The sequence below is a fragment of the Microchirus variegatus genome (assembly GCF_963457635.1).
Source record: "Microchirus variegatus genome assembly, chromosome: 9".
Lineage (NCBI taxonomy): Eukaryota > Metazoa > Chordata > Actinopteri > Pleuronectiformes > Soleidae > Microchirus > Microchirus variegatus.
Genome location: NC_139810.1, coordinates 6734320 through 6758127, shown reverse-complemented (window position 1 = coordinate 6758127; position 23808 = coordinate 6734320). Strand labels below are relative to the sequence as shown.

At 40.6% G+C, this 23808-nt stretch overlaps 2 protein-coding genes across 2 annotated transcripts; both read left to right on the top strand.

Moving 5' to 3' along the window:
- Positions 1-701: 701 nt before the first annotated feature.
- LOC310931982 (calcium-responsive transactivator-like) lies at positions 702-13117 on the top strand (the record flags this gene model as incomplete). Its single annotated transcript, XM_083895236.1, has 11 exons — positions 702-770; positions 1393-1469; positions 1572-1656; positions 2314-2446; positions 4442-4702; positions 7392-7556; positions 10038-10139; positions 10585-10680; positions 12255-12398; positions 12489-12616; positions 13091-13117. 11 exons carry the CDS (start codon positions 702-704, stop codon positions 13115-13117), a joined length of 1287 nt encoding a protein of 428 aa, XP_083751362.1.
- Positions 13118-16458: 3341 nt separating this feature from the next.
- mtg2 (mitochondrial ribosome-associated GTPase 2) lies at positions 16459-20947 on the top strand. The gene is made up of 6 exons (XM_083895242.1): positions 16459-16900; positions 18205-18352; positions 18518-18633; positions 18723-18941; positions 19028-19166; positions 20346-20947. Exons 1-6 carry the CDS (start codon positions 16676-16678, stop codon positions 20735-20737), a joined length of 1239 nt encoding a protein of 412 aa, XP_083751368.1. The 5' UTR covers positions 16459-16675; the 3' UTR covers positions 20738-20947.
- Positions 20948-23808: the final 2861 nt, after the last annotated feature.

Below are 23808 nucleotides of genomic sequence, written 5' to 3'. Positions count from 1 at the left end.
GTGTATATATATATATAATATATATATATGTGTGTATATATGTATATATGTGTGTATATATATATATAATATATATATATGTGTGTATATATGTATATATGTGTATGTATGTATATATGTATAATATTTTCCCATAAGATATTAGATAAATGTCTAATAGACAGATAATTTATTTAATTTCACTTTATCTGATGCTTTGTAAATGTCAGATAACAAATATGAGCCTGTGCCATTAAAATGTGACATTCCCGTTTTTCTGCAGGTGCGAAAAAAAAGAAATTATAGCTACTCCTCGGAGATTTTGCGCACAAAGTGAGCTGATTGGCTTTCATGAATCAGAAATATACCCCAGACTATAGCCTACAGAGCAGGGAAGTGGTAGGTTACTCACTGTCTGGGCTGTACCATAAAACAGAGGGAGGGGGATTCTTCCCCTGTCTAGTAGAACTTTTATATACGCGCCATTATTTCCACGCAGATCATAATTAACACATTTCGACGAAGATTCTGTTTAATTACGTTCAAATCAATGCAGTTTTCCCCCTGTATTTTCTTCACTGGCCGCATATGAATGCGTTTCCAAAACCCGCCCCCCCCCACGTTTCCCACACAGTGGAGAAACTGTGCAACCAAATAGAGGGCAGCGCTCCAGATAATAAATATTAGAATAAAAGACGCGCTTTTATTTCACATATGACAAAATGTCGGTGGCATTTTCGTCGGCGCGCCCCAGGAGTAAAGGGGAGGTGACGCAGCAAACCATCCAAAAGGTAAATAAATAAATAAATAAAAACAATACATATTTATAATTGACACAGGTGGATGCGTTTGTTGTTGTAAGATGTTGTCTGTGATGGGAGTGAGTACGTGCTCATGGAAGTAACCTGTGGTGGTGATTATCACAAGAAACGGTTCGAAGGGGTGAAGCAAACAAAGCCATGACGGTGATGCAGGCGCTCAGCACTCATGGATGATGGTGAATGATGATGATGATGATGACTGTGATGCTATACTGATGCTTCTTTTATCTGATGATTAATAACACGCGTTTAAAAGTATTTTGTACAGTACAATATTTAATTTCCATTGCTCCCTACATGACATGGACTTAATGTCAAATGTGCAAATCATCTCCTCCTGTTTTATTTATTTATTATTAAAGGGCACTTATACTCATCACTGTGAGAACCTGCTGCTTTTATTTGACTCCATTATATATACAAAAGAAAAAAAAAAGGAGATGAAAGTGACCCAGAAAATTGTTCTAGGCTGGTTGAAGTTTCTGAGAATCCAGGACAACACGACTCTCTCTTTAAAAAAAAAAAGAACATTATGTTCAGAGCACTGTGACTTTACACCTCCATCTGAAGTCGTTTTCATTGTCTCCCGAAGATGTTGGACGAAAACCACCACTTAATACAGTGCATCATGGATTACCAAAGCAAAGGGAAGACGGCTGAATGCACACAGTGAGTGCTCCTCCTCTTTTGTTGCCTCCCTTGTAAAAATGTGTCATATTATCTTAATCGGCAATTAAGTCGAGCTGCGTTTGGTGTCCTCCCCTTTGACAGGTATCAGCAGATCCTGCACAGAAACCTTGTTTACTTGGCCACGATAGCGGATTCAAATCAGAACATGCAGTCGCTGCTACCTGCGGTGAGTCCTAAATCAGGCATAAATCTGGATTTGACAACACAACTGCTGTTCCCATCATCATTTCACCCCCAAAGGCACATCATACTGTAGACTTTATTGTTATTACAGAACATAAGCCAGTATTAAACTGTAAGGTGGTTCTCAGAAATGTGTTCCATCCCCTCATATGGCACCAAATTAAACACTTTATAAAGTACACAGAAGAGTTGAAAATTAATGGATGACCGCAAATATAAGGATCCGGCCCCTTGCCCTTTGCAGATTAGAGTATTAGATGAAGTTGTCCTGATTGTGATAAATTAAGAATGCAATAGCTGTTTGCGTCCCTTTAATTTAGCTTCCACTGTAACTGATGCCTAGAAAAACACCTGAAGAAGTTTTATTGCATATTTTTTTTTAGTTATGTTCTACTCTTGTTTCTGGTCTGTGTGTCAAAAATAGTGGCATTTTATAATAAGGGCTGAAAGATTTGTAGTTTTTGATGTAAGGCAGCTGTGCCAGTTTTTTTTTTAACTGGCATAAAACACTTTTATTTTATGTATTTGGATTGAAAATATTTGCCTAGACAGACAGCGGCACGTTTCAGTTACAGACAGACTGTGTTCAACACTGACATTTTGACTGCCACTGACACGTGTCTCGACCTCGACCTCCCAGCCTCCCACTTCCAACATGTCCATGGGTCCTGGAGGACTGGGTCCGAGTGGAGGACATGTTCCGAGCAACCTCAACGACGCCATGGCGCCGCTGCTGCCCCCCGCATCCGTAATGCCGAGCCCAATGAGCAACGGTGAGTTTCAACACAACTGTGCTCAGACCCAGACTCCATGTGCAAAGCTCTATGTTGTCCTGCATGCTTGTCTGACCATGACTTTGCTTGCATGACCATCCGTTCATCCCTGGTACTGTATCTGCCTCTCCTTTTATAATGTCACCATATTGCATGAAACTATCTGCAGTAGGGATGTCCTGATCCTGAAACTGAAGTATTCAATCTAAGATTATCTGGACATTTGATTGGGGATTGGCAGTCACTCATGGTATTTATGCCATCTGTAGGGATTTCCACAAATATTCATATGGCTTTGTGTAGTCTGTTCCTCTTTCCAGGGTATCCGCGGGGTCTTAGAAATCCAATAATTTGAATTTAAGGGCTTAAAATGTATTAAAGGTGCATTATGTAATAAATCTAAAGTAACTGGCCATAAAATCCTCCTAATATGTCACAGAGACTCAGGAATAATGTTCATATAACAAACTGAACTCACCAACAACAACAGTACAGCCAAAATATTTGCATTAAAATAAATATTTTGCAGACTGCAAATCATGTTTATGTTTTGAAATCATGTTTTGGCATGTGGCGCCACCTACCGCCGTCTACCAATCATTGCAGTCAGTAGAGTGTCAGCCAGTTATGTCAAAAAACGAAACCTAAAAGACCTCGGTATTTTGAATTTGAATGTAGTAACCGTTTTTGACCACATTCTTACATATGGTACCTTTAAATTCTCCTAAAATCTCATAAAAGGTCTTAAATACAATTTTAAAAAGTCTTAAAAATCTGTTAACGTGACTTTTATTTAAAACATGCATAAACTTCAGTCTTGTTTTGAAATGTTTCTATTTTTGAGGATGCGATAACATAACTACAACACGGAACTAAAGTAGGCCACCTGTGCTGCCCGGTGACAATTTATCGAGCACCACTAGCTAGTGTGGTGTCCGCGCGGCGTGGCGTGCTACAGCTTAGCATAGCAGCGGAGAAAACTTAACGAAAGCCCACAGCTAAGCCGAATTGCTTGCATAAGATGGATATGTGCAAGTTCAACAATTTGTGGCTCCAATTTTAATTCATGTCTTTTGTACTTTTTTGCCAGTATGGATTTGAAATGAGTCTTAAACTGTATTCATTATGGTCTTAAAAAAGTCTTAAAAAGTCTTAAAGGTGCATTATGTAATACATTTAAAGCAACTGGCCATAAAATCCTCCTAATATGTCACAGAGACTCAGGAATAATGTTCATATAACAAACTGAACTCACCAACAACAACAGTACAGCCAACATATTTGCATTCAAAAAAATATTTTGCAGGCTGCAAATCATGTTTATGTTTTGAAATCATGTTTTGGCATGTGGCGCCACCTACTGCTGTCTACCAATCATTGCAGTCAGTAGAGTCTCAGCTGCCGAGCAAGCACGGGTTTCCAGTTATGTCAGAAAACCTCGGTATTTTGAATTTGAGTATGTAGTAACTGGTTTTGGCCACATTCGTACATATGGCACCTTTAAATTTGACTGAAACCTGTTGAAACCTGCAGAGACCCTGTCTTTCTCAGGAATATTATTTATTTAACTGTCTTTCTGTCTGCTAATCAACTGTCCTACGGGTCGCTTGAAGGGCACCATTGTGTTCCTTGTCCTAAATGTGGTTAGGTTCAGAAATACCAGAGATATAAGTAAAAAAACACAACAACTGTGCAGCTCTGTTATCTGAGTCTTATTAGATCAGGACACAGAAGTAAAAAAGATTGGATCAGGGGCTAAATAAACTGATTGGGACATCGCTAATCTGTGGTCTTAAGTTCACCTCGCAGTCCAATCTCTCAACTGTTTGCAAGGTAGAGCAACCTTTGATTTCTTCACTTTTTCAACACCTTTACTTGCAAACCTTCTGTAGCTTCCAGTAAAGATGAACTGAATGTAGGGCCCGTGATTTAAAATGACACGGTAACGCGTCAGAATAACTGCTGGCTGCTGTGACTGTGCGTGTGTGTCGTCAGGCCCCAGCCATGCAACCACGCAGCAGCAGCAGCAGCAGCAGCAGCAGCAGCAGCAGCAGCAGCAGTCGGGTCAGGTGCAGTCGTCTATTCCCTCGACATCCCTCAGCAGCTACTCTAGCTCAGCCGCTGCCTCCGGCTACAGCCATGCTGCACCTTCATCCCAGGGCAGCATGATCCAGGGCCCTGGTCCTGGCTATGGCTCTTCCTCTACATCCTCCTCTTCTTCCTCCCGCAGCAACCTCAACGTGCAGTCCAACCAAGGTGAGCCAGGTGAAGAAGAACTAAGACGTGAATTGGGAAGCGAATACAAACACTTACTTATAAACCATACTGTAAAAGTTGTAATGCGAATGAATATATGTGATATTTGAAGGGGACATATTATGCAAAATCAACTTTTTAATCATTTTAATACTTTAATACTATCAGGAGGTGACTTCACAATGAGACATTTCTGGAATTTTTATCTCACGTAGCTGCGCTTTGTCCCTAAAAAAAGCGAGCGTGCAGGCGAGAGCAATAGTATCCGGATGAGCGGAAGTCTGCAAAGTGTTCTATTCTTGTCTGCACAGTGCAGCACAGAGTTCTACACAAACTTCCAGCCTCAGAGGATTTACATTTTATATATGACGGCAATGCGCCCGGCTAGAGTCGGCAAATGGTGTCTTTTCCAAATGCTAACTGCTGTTAGCTGCCGGAGCCTCAGTGACGCTGACGTAGTTTCATGTGTCTCATTTGCATTTAAAGAGACAGGCACTCAAAAGAGAGCGTTCTGAACAGGGCTGTTTTGGCAGAGTGATTGAACTGCTGTGGTGCTTCATCCCTAAGGTATTTTGACCAAAGCATGTCACAGACATGTTCATTAGGACACCAGGTTACCTTAGAGAAATAGGGTATAATATATATATGTATATGTATAATATGTCTCCTTTAAGCCTTTGCCCCAAATGAGTTTACAAAATGCACATTAAGCCAGAATCAGCTCCACATGACTCTCACTGTATTTCAAGCAGTTTAATCTCACGTCACCCGGCAACATTCCTGCACTTTGCACAGAAAGTGATTAGTTTTGTGTCACAAATGAAATGACAAAAGGCAAAGAGGAAGCACTTTGCAGAGCAGCAAAGCGTTAATAAAGTGAGACGGCTGCAACAGCAGGTGTTGGGAACAGCAATGCTGCGAAGAGGAGCCCCATGAAAAAGTTTCAGAAGTGGATTTTCCTGCTCAAGAACCCTTCTAGCGACTGGGTTGTGGAGGGAGTGGGAGTGGTGCGAGATCAGATCACTGAGACGTAAATCATGTTGAGATACTGTCAGCGTTTTGGTCGTGACTCTGTCACTCCCCTGGGGAACTCTGGTGAACTACCAAAACACTGTCAGTTTGTTGGTAGTTAACCAGAATTCCCCAGGGCAGTGAGAGTTTATGCACAGGACGGTTTTTTTCTCCTCACCTGCAATCAGCATCTATCCTGTCAACCAGGTGTTTTTGAGCAGAAGGATTCACTTCGTTACTTGGGCCCAGCTTCGTGTATTCAGTCATACTCCAACCTGTTTGCTTGCTTTACTAGCGCAACATTTAAGATGCACCATGCATAAGTGCAACGTGTATGGAGTAAATTTGAGAGTTTCTAATGAAATGAATGCAGATCAAATGTTCAGGGCGAAGAAGGAACCATGTCATGGCTCTGAAACGTTTGCTAACATGCATTGAACATTCACTGATATATAAAAGTCCAGTTTGACAGTGTAATCATCAAAAAAAGACAACCCAGACACATTCAGTTCATCATGAGAGGTGCTGCTGCCTCCTCCCTCCTCCCTTCCACCTTTACTTACCCTAATCTCTCTCCCTGACTCTGACCATGCAGCCTCCTCCCTCTGGATGTCTGTGTATTTCCTGCACCTCTGTTTATGCTCTTGACCTGCCTTGGCTTACTTTGCTTTTTTTTTTTTTTAGTTCTGACTGCCATGGACCCATTTTTGCTTTTTTTTTTTTTCCTTGATAGAGCTCCTGGCAAAATGCAGTCAAAGTGATCAATGGAATATGGACAGATGCCTTGTCTCGTGATCACTTCAATATCTTGTTTATTTTACATGCTTTTATTGTGATGTCTCAGCGTTCTGTTAGGACAAGGGAAAGTAATCAGAGAGCTGAAGCTCGCTGAATCTGGATCCTCTCCGGATATATAAATACTCAATCTTAAGGGTCAGATACATTAAGTCTGTCAGGTTCTATGATCTATTACCCAGGGTTCGTACACTTTTTTAGCAATAGTTTTCCATAACCTTTCATTGACTTTGCCTTGTGTTTTTAGCTTCTCCGTTAGCTTTTGTGTGTTAGCCGGCGAAACCCACACGCCAGGACTGAACGATCGTCTCCGTACGCCTTATTTACATAGACGCAGTTAAATCATATCACACTCGTTGAAACTACACATTTCCTGGCATTTTGTTGTTGAACAGAGCATCTCAAAATCCATGTGAGGACTGGAGGGTCGCTAAGCACGGCGCCAGTGATCTGCTTACTTCCGTGTCAATTTAAATTTTAATCGCATTTTAGTTACATCATTTTATTTATGTTGTACGCATCCAAAATATTATCCATGCAATATTTCCATGACTTTTCCAAAACTTTACAGGAAATTTAGTTTTTCATTTTTCATTTTTCATGACCGTACGAACCCTGATTACCTGATCTCCCTGGGTTTAAAGTGTGCAGTGAACTCTGATGGCTTCAATCTGTCACTGGTATTATTAATTAATTAAGTTTTTTAAACGACTGAGTTGCGTGATGTCCAGATTCTCTACTCGTGTTTCCATGGACTTTCTTCTGCTTATTTGTCAGTAATATTACGCACACGTCTGCCAACCTCACTTCTCTAGATGTAGTTTGTCTTTTTTTTATATATTAACGTATGAGATGTGTCCATATAATCCCACCTCCTTCCCAGTCGCCGTGATGCACCAACAATCTGCCACTCCGCATTACTCCTCAGCTCAGGCCGGGGGCCAGCACTATCAGGGACAGCAGGCCATGGGCATGATGGGACAGAGCGGTCAAGGAAACAGTCTGATGTCTCAGAGGCCCATTGGATCTTACCGCTCCTCACAGCAAGGTAAGTGGATCAGGCTAATGTAGTTTGCCAGTGGGGCTCAGTGAGTCTGTGTTTGTGGTACGGCTGCACAATGTATTTCAAATGTATCATTATTGCAATATCAACTTGTGCAATATACAGATATGTAGTGGAAAAGATATACTCATAGTATCATTTTATCCTTAGCTAGTTTTGTTTGGCTAAGAAGGTACCATGAAGGAAGATAGTTGTTTATGTTGTTGTTTGTGTTGTTATTTTTAAATCATTTTCTCCCAAGTAATGTTCAGCAGTTGTCTCCGCCCACTCCTGTGCTGCCACTGTATATACACAAATCCCCCCCCCCCCCCCCCTTGATAGTATTGCCTGTTTCAGATAGATGTAGCATTCAAATATCACCAAAACCCCGGCTACAACACCCTCTACTTAAATATTTGTTTGATTATGTGAAGTCTTATTGTCATTGCTATATTCACAAGCATTATTTCATGTTGCATATATATTATTGTGCAGCTCTTGTTTTGTGGCGTGTTTGAGTGCTGAAGTTTATTCATGAACAAGGAAGGACTGCTTGGACTGTTCCAAACGAGGCTCTGAGTACAGGTTTCTCACTTTGTTAGAACTGCTAGCTAGCTTTTGCTGTGGACGGCGCCCTGATAATTATGTTTTACTGCATCGTGGTATAAATTAAAGATCATAAAGTGAGCACGATATTAAAAGTCTGCAAAGTAATTCATCCCAGTTGCCCTCCTGCAGCTTTAAGATGTATCACTCTCATCACATTAGGTTCCTGACTCTGTAAGTCACTTGACTTGTGCTGTGTCAGCATGTGCCTAATAATAGCTGCATCAGTGTCCTGTTATTCCTTTTGAAGGCGAGGCACATAGTAATTCTGATATATGACAGGAATGGGATATTGTTACCACGGTAACAGGCTGTAGTTGTTATGTCCTCATTTGACCTCGGACACTGTTATCCCCACATGACTGGGTGAAGAATTGTTTTCTTTTTTCAAGAGTTAGTTCTTGGGTGACTTGTCGATCCTCGTGCATGATTGGTTGTGGTGCTGTTGCCATGGCTCCTCTGTCATCTGTGGCTCCTTGGTCATAAGTGGGACATATCAGATATGTCGCCATGAGATTGTTTTTTCCGATTACAGCTGAAGTGAAGATGTTTTTTTATTCGTCCCAAAGCATGTTTCTGCACTACTTTTTTAAGTCCTTTGTGGTTTGAAGACAGTGCAAATGTCTTCAATGCATCTTCCTGTTTTTTGTTCTGCTGTGTTTGTTCGATAAAAGCGAAAAGGGAGGGAATGGAATCTGGAGTTTCTGCACACCACCACCAAGCAGAGATCAGGTTCTCCCCAATAACCGGCTTATTTAATCTAAGTTACACCCCGTACACTTTACTGTAAGGTACAGTGTCTTATACAGCTGACTGCTTTGTGCGCAGCCATAGTGCTTAAAAAGTGCACAATTGGAAACATGGCTGCCAATGGGGACACAAGCAAAAACCAATTTTAGCAAATTATCAAAAGGCTCACCTCAAAATAGACATCTATAGAATATTTTTGCTGCTTTATTTCATTGTAAGTCATCCTGTTGTGACTGCAGACAGTTGTGCGCTGTTTTGGCGAATTTCGACCATTCTCCACGAAACAGGAAGTGCCCTATAACTTTGGCATACATTGACCAATCACCTCCAAACCTTATACGTGACACAAGAGACCGAACACAGCTATGGACACAAACTTGACCCAACAGGAAGTCACAGTCACTGTTTGAAATTTACCTGCCATTTCACCACCAAAACAGGAAGTGCTCTATAGCTTGGCCGTACATTGACCGATTGCCTCGAAACGTCATACGTGACACAACAGACCATCCCTGAACATGTATACGTTATTATTGTTCCGTGGCTTTGCAGTCATTTTAGAGAGGGTTATCAAATAATAGTGAAGACTGTTGAGTGAGGGCGACAGTGAGATCAGGGAACTGTTGCACTACCCGACTTGCATGGGGGACACTTGCGTTCGGATGACTGTGCACAGTCCTAGTTTCACTTTGGACTTTGGTGAGGGGAATAGGAAAGAAAGAGCAGTTTACAACCTTCTTTCTGGCTGTCTGAAAGTGACATAAAGTGGCAAACCTATTCCTCATCAAATCACCAAATCAGTATTGATAATGTATTAATATCTTATACAACAACACAAAAACTTGAACTATCCCTTTAGCAGTTTTCTGTCATCTGACAGTCAGCTGTCATCACCACTAAAATTGGACTTTTACAATCAACATATACATATTGTTTATTTCCGTTTTTGCTCCAAAGATGACTTCTAAGAAGGTTGTCAGTAATGTTGTGTGTAACAAACTTTTATTCTTATTCGTATTGCACATAAATGCTCACACATCCCTTCAGACTGCCTAAATCGGCCCAAGTGACCTGGCGCGACCCGTTAGGCTCCAGCTTTTTTAACTTACCGTGGTGTCGCCTGTCTTGCAGGATCTGCACAGCAGTACATGGGACAGGACGAGTTCTACGGCGAGCAGTATGGACACACTCAGAGCTCCAGCGAGCCCATAAACCAGCAGTATTACCCTGATGGTAATCGTGCACGTCCGTAAACGTTGTACACCCAGCTCTCAAACACACAACCCCCCCCCCACGCTACAGCTCATGCCATTTCCTTTTATCACAATCCCACAGAGCTTCAGCTCTCTCCCCACAGTCATTGTCTTTTTCCCTTTTTTGTGGGAGATGAAAGGATTGAAAAAAGGCAAAAGACTACTAACACTGGTCTTGATTATGTATCCTCCCACTGTGTCTGTGTCCATACTGTCCCCTTTGGTGTGCCGAAATTTCAGATTTCAGAGAGTGTGCTGTAGCAGTGTGTTTAGGAGAGAGAGCACATAATCAATCCTAGGTGTTTTTATTTATTATGTTGAAGTGAGAAGCTTCAAACTCTTATGATTGATGTATCCTCTGTGTGTTAATGGGTGTCACCTTTGCAGAAGAGTTTTCGCATGTGTTGAATCATGTTCCTCTGCAGGTCATGGAGAGTACTCTTATCAACAACAGTCTACGTATGGTGAGCAAGGCTACGATAGGTCCTTCGACGAATCCTCACAGCATTACTATGAAGGAGGTAATTGTTCATTTTACTATCAATATGTTTTTATTTCTATTAGGGATGCAATATATTATCGGTACAATATCAGTATTGGCAAAAAATTTTTTAAATGTATTATCGGATATCGATAAACTCAACAGGATCTGACCTGATTCAGACCTGAAATTAGTGCTGTCCACATATGGCCAGATCATTCAGGATGGATCTTAATACCCGGCCTGACCCTAACCCTACCTACCTTTGAACTAAGTACCCTCCTACTTACCTTTTGACTGAAGTACCCTCCTGCCTACCGACCCTTCGACCTACCTACCTACCTACCTACAGTACCTACCTTTCGACCTAAATACCCTCCAGCCTACCTACCCTTCGACTTAAGTACCCTCCTGCCTACCTACCCTTCGACCTACCTACCTACCAACCTACCTACCTACCCTTCGACTTAAGTACCCTCCTGCCTACCTACCCTTCAACCTACCTACTAATCTACCTACCAATCTACCTACCCTTCAACCTAAATACCCTCCTGCCTACCTACCCTTCGACCTACCTACCTACCCATCAACTTAAGTACCCTCCTGCCTACCTACCCTTCAACCTAAATACCCTCCTGCCTACCTACCCTTCGACCTACCAACCTACCTACCTACCCTTCGACTTAAGTACCCTCCTGCCTACCTACCCTTCAACCTAAATACCCTCCTGCCTACCTACCCTTCAACCTACCTACCTACCAATCTATCTACCTACCTACCTACCTACCTACCTACCTACCTACCTACCTACCTACCTACCTACCTACCTACCTACCTACCAATCTATCTACCTACCTACCTACCTACCTACCTACCTACCTACCTACCTACCTACCTACCTACCTACCTACCTACCCTTCGACTTAAATACCCTCCAGCCTACCTACCCTTCGACTTAAGTACCCTCCTGCCTACCTACCCTTCGACCTACCTACCTACCAACCTACCTACCTACCCTTCGACTTAAGTACCCTCCTGCCTACCTACCCTTCAACCTACCTACTAATCTACCTACCAATCTACCTACCAATCTACCTACCCTTCAACCTAAATACCCTCCTGCCTACCTACCCTTCGACCTACCTACCTACCCATCAACTTAAGTACCCTCCTGCCTACCTACCCTTCAACCTAAATACCCTCCTGCCTACCTACCCTTCGACCTACCAACCTACCTACCTACCCTTCGACTTAAGTACCCTCCTGCCTACCTACCCTTCAACCTAAATACCCTCCTGCCTACCTACCCTTCAACCTACCTACCTACCTACCTACCTACCTACCTACCTACCTACCTACCTACCTACCTATCAATCTACCTACCTACCTACCTACCTACCTACCTACCTACCTACCTACCTACCTACCTACCTACCTACCTACCTACCCATCAACTTAAGTACCCTCCTGCCTACCTACCCTTCGACTTAAATACCCTCCAGCCTACCTACCCTTCGACCTACCAACCCACCTACCTACCATTCGACCTAAGTTACCACCTACCTATCCTTCAACTCTATAATTCACAGACCTAATAAGTATGTATTTCTACAGGTAACTCTCAGTATTGTCAACAGCAAGCCCAGTATCAGCAGAGCTCTGGCCAGCAGCAGCAGCAGCAGCAGCAGCCGCAGCCGCCCTTTGGCCAGCAGCAGTACTCCTCTCAACAAGGCTACGCCGGTCAGACACAGGGATATGGTCAGAGCCATTTATATCATTGAGTATTTTTGTGCATTCGCATAAAACACAAATCTAGCAAATCTATTCAGTGTAATTTGTCCTCCACAGGACCTGGCCAGAGCGGATCCTCTCAGTATGCTCAGTATCAGCAGGGTCAAAGCCAACAGTATGGTTCTTACCGCTCATCCCAGGGAGGCCCTGGTGCACAGACGCAGAGGCCCTATGCCTATGAACAGGTACCGTGATATGTTTAAGTTTGTAAAACCAGTCAGTCAAACTTTAAAATCGTAGTGTGCAGCGTTTAAATATAAACAAAAGTCTGTTGCATTCAAACCATTGTCAAACAAGTTCACACAATCTGTTCCACATTCCCACGCTGCACACAGGAAGTGATTTTTTTTGTCATGGAAAGACAGAGTTAACAGCAACATTATGCGAGTAAAGCAAGACAAGTGACCTAGATTATTGTAATGTCCTTTTTTTATATGGGGTGCAAATCAGGCAATAATTAATCGCCTCTGGCTGCTGCTTGCCAACTGACACCAGACTCGGAGGCATGAGCACATTTTGCTGATTCTGTCTTCCCTATGCTGGCTCCCTATAATTTTTTTTGTCATAAAACATAAGGAAAAGTAATGCATGTAGTGGACAAAAACAAAAATGTGTGAAATCAAGTCCAACCTCTGATTGTTAATCATTTTACGTTGCAGGGTCAGTATGGAAATTATCAGCAATAAAGTACAACGTTGTTTTCCCTCCTGGTGCTGAGCTCAGCTATCCTGTGGATTAGAAGATCTGGCTGCATCAGATTTATTATCATTTCATTGATCACGAGTCATCGGTTTTGGATAATTTGTCAAAGGAAATTGGATTTGTATCTGTTTTGCTCACTATAAGGTTGTAGCAGGTAGACTAAGACTATTTAAATCGTGACTGGTTACCAACAAAATATCAGGTAGCTTGTACAAACGATGCCCTATTGATCAAGTACAGTTATTGACTTTATCTCCTGCTTTTATTCTCTTTTTTACAATCATTCGCCTTTCTAATTTTTGGTGAGCATCTGTGGTCTGTGTCATTGTAGCTATAAATAGGAAAATTGCCTTGAAGGAAAATGCTTCATCAAATCTGGCATTTATTCCTCGTGGAGATTGGAGATTTGTCTTGTGAAGATGAAATCGTTAAATCTGACTCGATCAGGTCGCTTTGTCTGTGTTCTTCTAATTTGTGATGTGCCGCTGTGTGGTCTAACATTCCGTGTTGTCACTGTCTACATTATATGTCCACACAGACTATAAAGTGACTGAGCAAGACTTAAACGTGTACATCATTGTCCAGCAGAAGTGTTGCACTACTCTGATGCCACTCAGTCAGGGTTTTTGCATAAGGAGACATTGTACCTTTGTTTGCACTTTATTTTGCAGTAACAGTATATGTAACGTTTGATATTTATGTCTTGTGCAATAGTTTTTATTTTTTTATTTATTTATTTCTTTTTTAAACAAATGATCCTCAAAAAGCCAAAGCAACACAGGAAAAGTAGTTACACGTCCCACACCTCTCCCTCAATAAGTGCAATACACTCTTACACTTGGTTCTTATGAACTTGTATGAAATCTTTCCTTTCGTACCTTCTCGACATATAACGAGCATAGCGACTGTGGTTGTCTTGTGTTTTTTTTAATGTTATGTTGTGGAATTCAACTGACATTTACTCAAAACGTTTATTTTACCTATTTATGAGACCCATGAACAGATTATTGTAATTGAGATTATTGCCAATGAAAACTTTAACTATCTGTGTCTGAATTAGATGAAGGAAATAGTGACAAATTGGTGAAGGTTAGTTATTGCACACTTGTTTTACACATGGATCTGTACCTACCTACCGACCTACTTACCTTTGAACTAAGTACCCTCCTACCTACCCTTCGACCTAAATACCCTCCTGCCTACCTACCCTTCGACCTACCTACCTACCTACCCATCAATCTAAGTAGCCTCCTACCCACCCTTCGACCTCAGTACCAATCTACCTACCTCTCGACCTACCTACCTACATACCTACCTACCCATCGACCTAAGTACCCTCCTACTTACCCTTTGACCTAAGTACCCTTCTACCTACCCTTCAACGTAAGTACCCTCCTGCCTACCTACCTACCGACCTACCTACCCATCGACCTAAGTACCCTCCTACTTACCCTTTACCCTAAGTACCCTCCTACCTACCCTCCAACGTAAGTACCCTCCTGCCTACCTACATACCGATCTACCTATCTACCCTTAGACCTAAATACCCTCCTGCCTACCTACCCTTCGAACTACCTACCTACCTACCCTTCGACCTAAGTACCCACCTACCTACCAATCGACCTACCTATCGCTTACCTATCCAACTACCTACTGTTCGACCTTAGTACCCATCTACCTACCCTCCTACCTACCCTTTGACCTAAGTACCCTCCTGCCTAACTACCCTTCCACCTAAATATCCACCTGCCTACCTACCGATCTACCGATCTACCCTTCGACCTAAGTACCCACCTACCTACCCTTCTACATAAGTACCCTCCTACTTTCCCTTCTACTTAGGTACCCTTCGACCTACCTACCTACCTACCTACCTACCCTTTGACCTACCTAACTACCTACCGACTTACCCTTCGACCTATAATGTGTGGCTTGATTTGATTATTTTTTATCTGTAATAGGTCAGACACATCTTCATTCACTTTCGTGGTTTATCAGTGTGACTGTGAGGGTTCAGCTTTGCAGTATATCCTGTCGTAACTCAACGTACCTCAGAGAGTTCACTAACACTTAATAGTTGCAGTCTTTTTTCCAGGGTTAAAGACAAATGAGAGATATCTGGCTGTCAAACAGCTAAATAACTATATGTCCCACTCAACAGTGACAATCATGGGCTTCTCTATACTACAATGAATCTGTGTCAGTGTTTTCATTTATTTTTATTTTTATTTTTTTTTACTGTGGCCTGAAACATATACGGCAAGTCTATTCCAGTTCTCTGTAGTGTGTGATCGCTGATGTGGATTGTATGCTTTGTTTGTGTGTTTTGCATGAATGCTGGAGAGAGAGCGAAAGAGATGCAGTGAGTGGGAGAAAGTATAAAGTTTGGTGTGTTTAATCCAAATATGAATGTTCTCTACTGTACTTCTCTATTGTAAGACTGCATTGCCCGATCTTTTCTGCTTGTATTTTGTTACTGTTTGTTATATAAAAAATAAACCTGACATCCACCTTTTGCATGTCTGCATTTGTCTATGTATTTACAGAAAGTCAAATAACATCGTAACATATTAATCAGCACACTTACCATGTCAGTTCTTTAATGCTAAAATCCACAATTTCCTTCTATTTAACCTTTTTATTTTGCCTCCGAAAGGTGATAACAACAACAACAACAACAACAACTGATAATATTATGCATTTGTTATATACTGCAACATTTTCATTTTTGGTCACAAAATATGAAATATGAGTAGGATGCAGAGCCTGAATATTATCTTCACAGGCTATATCTGCATTATTAATATACCGTTACAAAGCCAAATAGACATCTATTTTGAAAATATATGATTCTAAAATGTCAAAAATCCTTGATTAGATGTTAACTATCAACCTCTCTTTTATTGCTTTGATATTTTGAGCACCTTTGCCGTCATTAATGTTACAATCAAAATGCCCAAAAGATAATTTCTATGAAAAACGAAGATGCCTGACCTTTTGTTTTATCATTGTTTTCTTTTAAAGGCCAACCATATTTAGATTTTTTTTTTTTTTGCTGCCTCTCTTCAGCACAAAAGGCTTCCTGTCATTCAAATGAGTCAAAAATATTTTTAGGGAATATAACTGGGTTCATAAAAACTATTTGTTGATTATATTTAATTTCACTATTTTTTATGAGATTAAATATCTCCATTCCAAAGCAGAATCAGTATAGTAATACTAGATTTTACCTGCGGGGGGTAGCATTGTGCTTCACGGCGTACAGCCTGCCGGAAATGCATGAGAAGAAGAATGTTCCCTTCCCGGATTCCGTAGACGTGAGGACTACATGTAAATGTCAAACGTGCCTGCCCTGCAGTGAGTTATTGGACTTTTCTTTTCAAGAAATGAATGTCCAAACTGACCTAACAACAACATTTTTAGTGTTTTCTCATAAGAGAACCGTGTTTGACTCGTCACTATTGATGTGAGCGGAGGAGAAAAAGGAATTCAGGCGACACCGTTACTCAAATGTTAGCTAGCTAACAAGCGACTTCACAGTAATGTTGGCGACTTGGTCGAGGGTTAAACTCCCTCGTTTGCTTTCTCCGGAAATATTGTCAGGATCCACTTTAGGACAGACGTTTAGAGGAAACGGACTGAGCTTGTTGTTGTTTCGTAGTTGTCCACTGAAAAACACCGCTGGTGTTAGAAAAGTGTGCACCTCATGTACATTGTGCGCTAAAGTCCGAGGAAACCAGAAGAGTGAGATGTCCGAGAAGAAACTGGTACGTACTGAGCTTTTTATTTTTATTTTTTTAATGTTACCACACTAAACCAGAGTATATACATTTGTGAATTAGTATTAAAGAACAAAATAACCAAAGAACCGAATGACATCATTGAGTTATTGTACCATATTCAGATTTATGTTTGGGAGAGTCCACTGATTTTGTTTTGTCCCCATTATCAAAGCAACATTGGTTTGTCCTAAAGCACAACTGTTGTATTTTTACTGCTTGTATTTTTTTTATTTTATTTTCGCTGCTCGTTTAACCATGTACTGTAAAGTGACCTTGAGTGTTTTAAAAGGGTCCCATAATTATAAATATTATTAGTATCTGCCAAATACCAAAATGTGTTAGTAACTGTGTTTACATCATCAGTCATATTTCAATAAAGACACTGTCATGTTAACTTAATTTTTTGTTTCATTACCCAGATTAGGATAATGCTGAGAATTAGCAGTAAGCAGTAGAAATCGAGTGTAACAGAAAAGTCAAACATTCTATTTTCCTTTGAATTATTTTGTAGGACTGGGCATCTTCACTGATTTTACAATTTGATATTTGAAATGCACGATATTGGACCTTTTTGTCGATATCAGATGTAGCTTGGGCCAATAAGCCATACAGACATACAGTGTATACACGCTTTCTCCCTGTGTCCAATTGCAGAGTTAATTTAGTCTCTTTAGTGAAATTCACACAATAATTTACATAATCATGTCGCAGCAGATGTCGATGTACATTTTCTTTATTGAGCAAAATAAATACACAAAACAAATAATAGTTGTTGAGGGCGCCAGCATAGAATTCAAGCAGCCTAGTATTTACTGTAACCTGCTGTTGTAGTCAGGATGTGCTGATATCTAATAATACATTTTTATGTACTGATATCGTGCCAATAATATTGTGCATCCCTATTTGATTTGATTTGATTTTGATTATCAGTGTCAGTGATTAAATTTTCACAATCCTCCCCAAAAAGCACACAATTTTATTTAGTTCAATTTTGATGTAATGTGAATTTTTTTTATTATTTTTTTTTAAAGCAAACCTTTTGAGTTTTCAGCATATTCCATGTGAATATTTTGTGGTTTCTTAGCTCCACATAAACACAATAAATCATCAAAACGGTTTCATTTTGGTTCGTAGACAAAACATAGACCTTAAAGAACATCATCATTTGAAGTATGGAAAACACAGATCCATATTTTTCCAACATTGTCTGACGTTTTACAAATTAAATGATGAAAATAATGGTTTGTTTCAACCCTGGTCTAATTACTTTTTTGACGTGTGTCCCACAGACTCGTCACTTTGTAGACCATCGCCGTGTGAAGCTCGTGGCTGGGTCAGGTGGTAAAGGTTCCTGCTGCTTTCACAGCGAACCCCGGAAAGAGTGGGGGGGACCGGATGGAGGGAATGGGGGTGATGGAGGAAGCGTCATTATTAAAGGTTAGTTTGGTCTTCATCTGTGTAAACAAAAGTCTATATGCCATGTGTATACTACACTTTTTTCAAAAAATGTCTTTACACACTGTTCATGAGTTACATTGAAATTCATGCACCATATTCAATACACATTCCCATAAATGTATTTATGGTTTGTGTGGATTTTAGCTGATCGATATGTCAAGTCATTGGCACAAGTAGTTCCGATTTACAAGGGAGAGAATGGGGAACCGGGTGGCAACAAGAACTGTTACGGTCGGAACGGCAGCTCTACCTACGTTTTTGTGAGTCCGTGCATTTGACATTCATAAATTGATTTCTACAGTGCTTGGTCAGCCTCCTGTCTAACTTTACCCGTGTGATATTTTAAAAGGTACCGGTAGGTACTGTGGTGAAGGAGCAGGGCAAAACTGTAGTGGACCTTTCTAAACACGGGCAAGATTTTTTAGCTGCATTTGGAGGAGGCGGAGGGAAGGGGAATCGATTTTTTTTGTCCAACGAGAACCGCGCCCCGTTGACCGCAACTGCAGGAGTCCCAGGCGAGGAGAGGGTGCTTCACTTGGAGCTACGCACCATGGCACATGCTGGACTGGTGAGAAAAATGCTCTGTAATTTGCAAAAAAAAACAAAGCTCAATTGATTTAAGGTTTTCATTTTAAATTTATAATATCTCATCAGGTGGGGTTTCCTAATGCTGGGAAATCCTCTTTGTTGAGAGCCATCTCCAATGCCAGACCGGCAGTGGCCGCTTATCCTTTCACAACACTCAACCCACATGTCGGAATTGTCAATTACAGGGATCACGAGCAAGTTGCAGGTACCTGGTATTTGTTAACATATCATTTATTATTTTATATTTTATTACACTTGATTTTCCCTTTACTCTTTATTATTTTAAAACATAGTAAGATTCATTAGTATCTTGTTTTGGAGCTTTTATGAGTTAAAAATAACATGTATGTTCCGCTTTTACTAATTTTTCATACACAATTCGCACACAGACAGGACATACACTCGAGCTGAAACAATTAATCGATTACTAAATTATTTGTCAACTCTTTTGACAATCAATAATCGTTTTGAAGCTTTTTTTCATGATTAAAACAAGATTTTTGTTTGTTTTAGCTTCTTAAATATGAATACTTTCTTCGTTTCTTTGCTCCACATAACAAAGAAATCATTAAAACTGAATCATTTTGGTTTGTGGACACAACAAGACATAAGAGAACATCGTCATTTCCAGGTTTGACAAACGCTGATCAACGTTTTCGGACATTTTCTGGCCCAGCCGATTCATCGATTAATCAAGAAAATAATCCACAGAGTAATCGATTACGAAAATAATTAGTGCTGGGCGCGTTAATGCGTTAACATGGGTTAATCACGTCAACGTTCACGCACAACGCGTTTCCATGACGACTGACCAGAAAAATGCGCGTGTGACGTCATGTTTACGGGACCCCACGGATTGTTAAAATGAGTCTGTGCTAAACTTTAAAAACAGAGGCACACATACTGATATACTGAAAATGGGTTCATTCATTCAAAGGTTCATTTCAGTGACATCTAATGGTGAAATGGTAGACAACACTGTGTTCAGCTGATTCAGTAGACATATCTGGGATTGGGGGAGGGTGTGCTTTAGGAAACAAAAATCAGTCATAATTTTTGGCTCCTCCCCTAAATGAAGCAAGCCTCGATACGCGCTTCACGGAAACACCCCCTTCATTACTCGACACACGCTTCGAAGCCTCGACGCATCTGTGACATCACTAGTGCCTGGACTCCGGTGTCGCGGCACGTAAACATGACGTCATGCGCGTCTTTTTCCGGTCAGTCACACAATGAGACTTAGCAGGAGCAGGAGATGAATAAAACAAAACCTAGCATAGAAAGCAAGGGCAGGGAAAAGAAAAAAACTACTGAAGTAGGAAGTTCTCTTATCTTATCAAATCAAGTTCAAGTTGGTTGTTTTATTCCTACTTTCTCTGTGTAGTTGCTGATATCCCTGGCATCATTCAAGGAGCTCATCTAAACCGAGGCTTGGGCATCTCTTTCCTGCGACACATAGAGCGCTGCCGTTTCCTCCTCTTTGTTCTGGACCTGTCGACTCCAGAGCCCTGGACTCAGCTGGAGAACCTGCGTTACGAACTGGACCAGTACGAGCCGGAACTGTCCCAGCGACCCAAGGCCGTCGTAGCCAACAAAATGGACTTGCCCGATGCCCACGAGAAGCTAGAGACTCTGAGGAGCCGTGTCACGGAGCGGGTCATCCCCGTGTCAGCTCTAACTGGACACAACACAGAGGAGCTCATCCTTCATCTCAGAGAGTTGTATGATGGATACCATCAAGCACAAGGTAATAGGGAAGGAAAATTAACCACATAGTTGTAAAATTTCATCTGTAATATTTTCTATAGAATGCATTTAAATTTATTTATTGCTTAATAAATAGTTAAGCAAGACAAAATGTAGTGTCTTTTATTAATAATCTGACACTTGTTGCTAAGAAGAGATAGGTCATGAAACCTGAGACCCAGAAACACAGTTGTTTTAGCCACTTAACCAAATACTTGCCTCATAAAATGTCATCCTGTACTCCTGCCTAACCTGTGATATTGCTTTTATCTGCACCAAAGTCCATAGAGAAAACCAGCATTTTTAGCTCACGGGGACACAGGAGCTGCTGGTTTACTGCTGCCTTTTGTGATGACTTTGTGTCACAGAGATACATTTAAACAAGTGATTTCAAACACTTAATACAAAAGAAAACACATTTGATTGGTATGATGGAGACAGCAATGGATTAACTAATCCTGTGTGCTGTGATCTAAAATTGCGGATTTTCTCTATGGACTTTGGTGCACAGGAGAGCGGTTGGATTTACAAATACATGTCAACGTTTAGCCCAATAAGACAAATAATTAAAACAATAAATCCAAGATATTAGTGGACCTTTAGAAGAGAAGGATGACTTTTTCTTCTTCTAGACATTCAGTACATTGGGGAGATGAGGTTGTATTGGGAAACACCATGCTTCAAGTACCCAAATAAACCAGCAGAGGGCATGATGCATCATCATTTTGAAGAACAAGTGCATTCTGCTTATTGTACACATTTCCAGTCAGCCATAACATTAACTACGATGTAACTGTTCTTTGCATATTTAGTTTCAAATATATTTTTAAAATTAGTACCTAAGGGTATCGGGTATTACATTTAATTACATTACATTACATATAAAACATTAGACAATAAAACTAGACAGTTTGACACAAATTTCATTACATTGACTTTGTTTGTTTCTGCATTGGCCCAAAACACCCGTAACTCTATCTACTGAGTAAAATTATTGACAAAGAAAGATAGAAGAAATAAATAATGAAGAAAAATATTACTTTCTACATTATTTACATCATATTATTTACTAATTTGTATAATTTTCTTCCTTTGCTGTTTTCATTTTTTGGGGTTTTCTCACTTCTTTGACTCTTTTTCATAAGTATTCCAAGAAGGATACCTTCAAGTTGAAACCGGTTAGTTTTAAAAAGATATCCATGTATTAATAAAGAGTATTACTGATTGTGATAATCTTGTAATTACAGTAGTTTCACAGTGAGGAAGTGAGAAAAATGAAAAACCACATGACAAATAATCTTCGCCAACTCTCATAGTCCCATGTTTTGATGGAAGTAATATGACGTAACACGAGTAAACATCAGTTGTAGTATATACAGACTACTTTACATGTTTTCTCAGACCTGTGCATATGTACCCACATGAATACTCAAAATAAAAAATCTTGCACACATGCAAGAACAAACAAATAAAAAACACAAACATAAAACACGCTTGACAAGCTGCTCGTGGCTGACTGTAATTATCATCGTGCCCTATTTACACAGTGGATAACTGCTGTTCAAACGTCTTCGCGACAACAATTTTGTCGTCAAACTGAAAACGTTGGGCCCAGATTGTGTGTGCGTGACAGACGTGCACAAAAACTCACACTAGGCTCGAAGACACCTGACGACATTACGATGGCATTCATTTCATTGTGCGATTTGAATAGTGCATTTTCCCCCCCCAACTCTGTTCACAAATCTTGTTCCAGGGAAGAAGAGCTTATGTGTTTATTTTTAATTCAACATAGTAATCGGATGAATCATCTGATCTGACATGAAACAATTCACATAATAAGTTATAAGGTTAGGCTAACCCTAATAATGGGGCAGGTTACCATTTTCCTCATTAGCTTGCATTGTTCAACTATTGTTTTCCTGAATTCTTTATGATTTTATTGGGAATGCTGAGTCGGCTTCTTTTTTTTTTATTTTTTTTTTTTTATCTTATTCTTTCCAGCTAATTTTTTTTACTATTCATAATATCAAAATGTTCGGCTCATTCTGGACATTTGATAACCTACTGCATGTGTTTATGCCGGGGATGAGTAGTTTAACATGTGTTGTCCTCTTACCTGTTTGATACTGGCAATTAAACTCCTGTGAATGGGTGTGCATGGTATGTGACAGGAAAAGCGCCACAAATGGAGAAGCACGGTGTGATGTGTGTTGGGTATGTGCGCTGCAACTTTATTGAATCTGGCAGCTCTGTATTCTGATAAACAAAAAAAACAAGTTTTGCAGCTTCTGCTGACACATTGATGAAGTTTTGCTTGTGTTGCAGAGCCGGTGGTATCGTTACATGAGTCATATGCAGGGCGAGGGAATAACCGTGCTAATGATGGCGTGAATTCAAATCAGATTGTCTCTGTATAGTTGCAATTTGCTTCACAGGTCTTAAAGCAGTAGTAGGCGGGATCCCAGGAAAGTCTGTTCAGTGTAGGGCTGCAGCATGGATGTATAATATGAATTGGATAGAGCACCGTCCCCTCTGCCTTGAAGACAATTTTTACATGGTGGCCACTGTGGGTACTGCAACAGAAAACCCCATAAAAGCCCAAAATCCCAAAAAGTAATTTTCCCATTGACCGCAATAGTAAAAGAGACGTCTGTAAAAGTGTCCACAGGACACCTCGAGACATGGACATGGGCTTTTATAGATCTTTATATGGTAGTGACACTACTGCGCATGCTCTATGGGCCCCATAACCCAGAAATAAACGCGGAAGTAAAATAACTTTTTTGGCATATGCGCTGGGTGAGCAGCTTTATAGGAATGAACGGAAGCGAAGGGGCGGTGCTCTATCCAGTTCATATAATACATCCATTGGCTGCAGCTATCGAGAATTCTACTTGAATCGAGGAATAATCGGTAGAATGCTCGATTACGAAAATATTCGATAGCTGCAGCGCAGGTAAGCTCCATTTAATCAGCTAACATCAATGTTCACGTTAGCGTGTGCCAGCGATAGCAACTGGATGCTTTGGGCTCAAGACGCTGAATCATTGAGGACGTGCTGTTGTGGTACGCTAGTTGTAGCTTACGGTTACACTGCA

What these genes read in the sequence shown, in the direction of transcription:
- mtg2 (XM_083895242.1), top strand. Translation starts at nt 16,676, where the DNA reads ATGTTGGCGACTTGGTCGAGGGTTAAACTCCCTCGTTTGCTTTCTCCG. An exon ending in AGGAAGCGTCATTATTAAAG is followed by an intron (nt 18,353 to 18,517) that starts GTTAGTTTGGTC and finishes TGTGGATTTTAG; the next exon opens with CTGATCGATATGTCAAGTCA. An exon ending in GCAGCTCTACCTACGTTTTT is followed by an intron (nt 18,634 to 18,722) that starts GTGAGTCCGTGC and finishes ATATTTTAAAAG; the next exon opens with GTACCGGTAGGTACTGTGGT.